The sequence below is a fragment of the Eimeria mitis genome, genomic scaffold (assembly GCF_000499745.2).
Source record: "Eimeria mitis Houghton genomic scaffold, Emh_scaff2420, whole genome shotgun sequence".
Classification (NCBI taxonomy): Eukaryota; Apicomplexa; class Conoidasida; order Eucoccidiorida; family Eimeriidae; genus Eimeria; species Eimeria mitis.
In genome coordinates this window covers 3,179-4,218 of record NW_013570759.1, presented here as the reverse complement: position 1 = coordinate 4,218, position 1,040 = coordinate 3,179, and the positions used below count along the sequence as shown (strand labels likewise).

The 1,040-nt window shown below is 34.7% G+C and overlaps 1 protein-coding gene across 1 annotated transcript in view; it reads left to right on the top strand.

Moving 5' to 3' along the window:
• Positions 1-1,040, top strand: part of EMH_0053580 (uncharacterized protein) — a gene marked incomplete at both ends in the record, with an annotated part of 5,484 nt that overhangs the window by 2,291 nt on the left and 2,153 nt on the right. Inside the window, one exon of the mRNA XM_013497025.1 lies at positions 341-610. Within this exon, the coding sequence (XP_013352479.1) occupies positions 341-610 (270 nt within the window). The remainder of the gene's footprint in view (positions 1-340; positions 611-1,040) is intronic.

Sequence of the window (1,040 nt, the reverse complement as noted above, 5' to 3'; positions counted from 1 at the left end):
AAAAAAATATATTTTATTTTTTTTTTTTTTTTTTTGTTTTTTGTTTTTGTTTGTTTTGTTTTGTTTTTTTGTTTTTAGTTATGTGGGTTGTTGCTTTGTTGTTTATTTTTTTGGTTATTTTGATGGGTGGGGGGGATATGCAAATAATAAAAAAAAAATATATATAAACACAACGATGATGATACTTATTTATATTTATATATTTATATTTATATTTATATTTATATTTATAAGTATATTTATATTTATATTTATATTTATTTATTTATGTATGTCTATTTATATTTATTTATTTATATTTATTTATTAGCATATTATTATTTTAGTGAGGGTGTATAAGCAAACACCGAAGCGCAGCAACAGCTGCAGCAGCAACGAAGACAGGAACAATAAGAGCAGCAGCAGCAACAGCAACACCAGCAGCAGCAGCACAAGCAGCAGCAGCAGCAACAGCAGCACCACCGCCATCAGCAGCAGCAGCAACCGCACCACCTTCAGCAGCAGCAGCACCACCACCATCAGCAGCATCACCAGCACCAGCACCATCACCATCAGCAGCAACAGCAGCAGTAACAGCAGCAGCAGCAGCAACAGCAGCAGCAGCTGAGGTGTACGTACACTTGTTCTCTACGAACTGATGCAGGAGACAAGACTTCCCCGCCCCCGCATCTCCAATTATAATAAATTTAAAAAGGTAGTCGTGCTGCTCCTTCCCCTGCAGCAGCAGCAGCAGCAGCAGCAGCAGCAGCAGCGGCAGCAGCAGCAGCAAAGGCAGCAACAACAGCAGCAGAAATAGAGAGACAGACAAAAGAACAATAGAAGGAAAAAAGAGACAAAATACATAAAAGGAGACAAACAAAAAAACAAAAACAAAAAAACAAAAAAACAAAAACAAATATATAAATAAACAAAAGGAGACAAACAGAGAAAGACAAACAAATAAAGAGAAATAAATAAAAACAAAAAAAACAAAGAAAAACAAAAAGCAGATTGAAAATAAATACAGAGAAACAAAAGGAGATAAATAAATAAAGATAAAA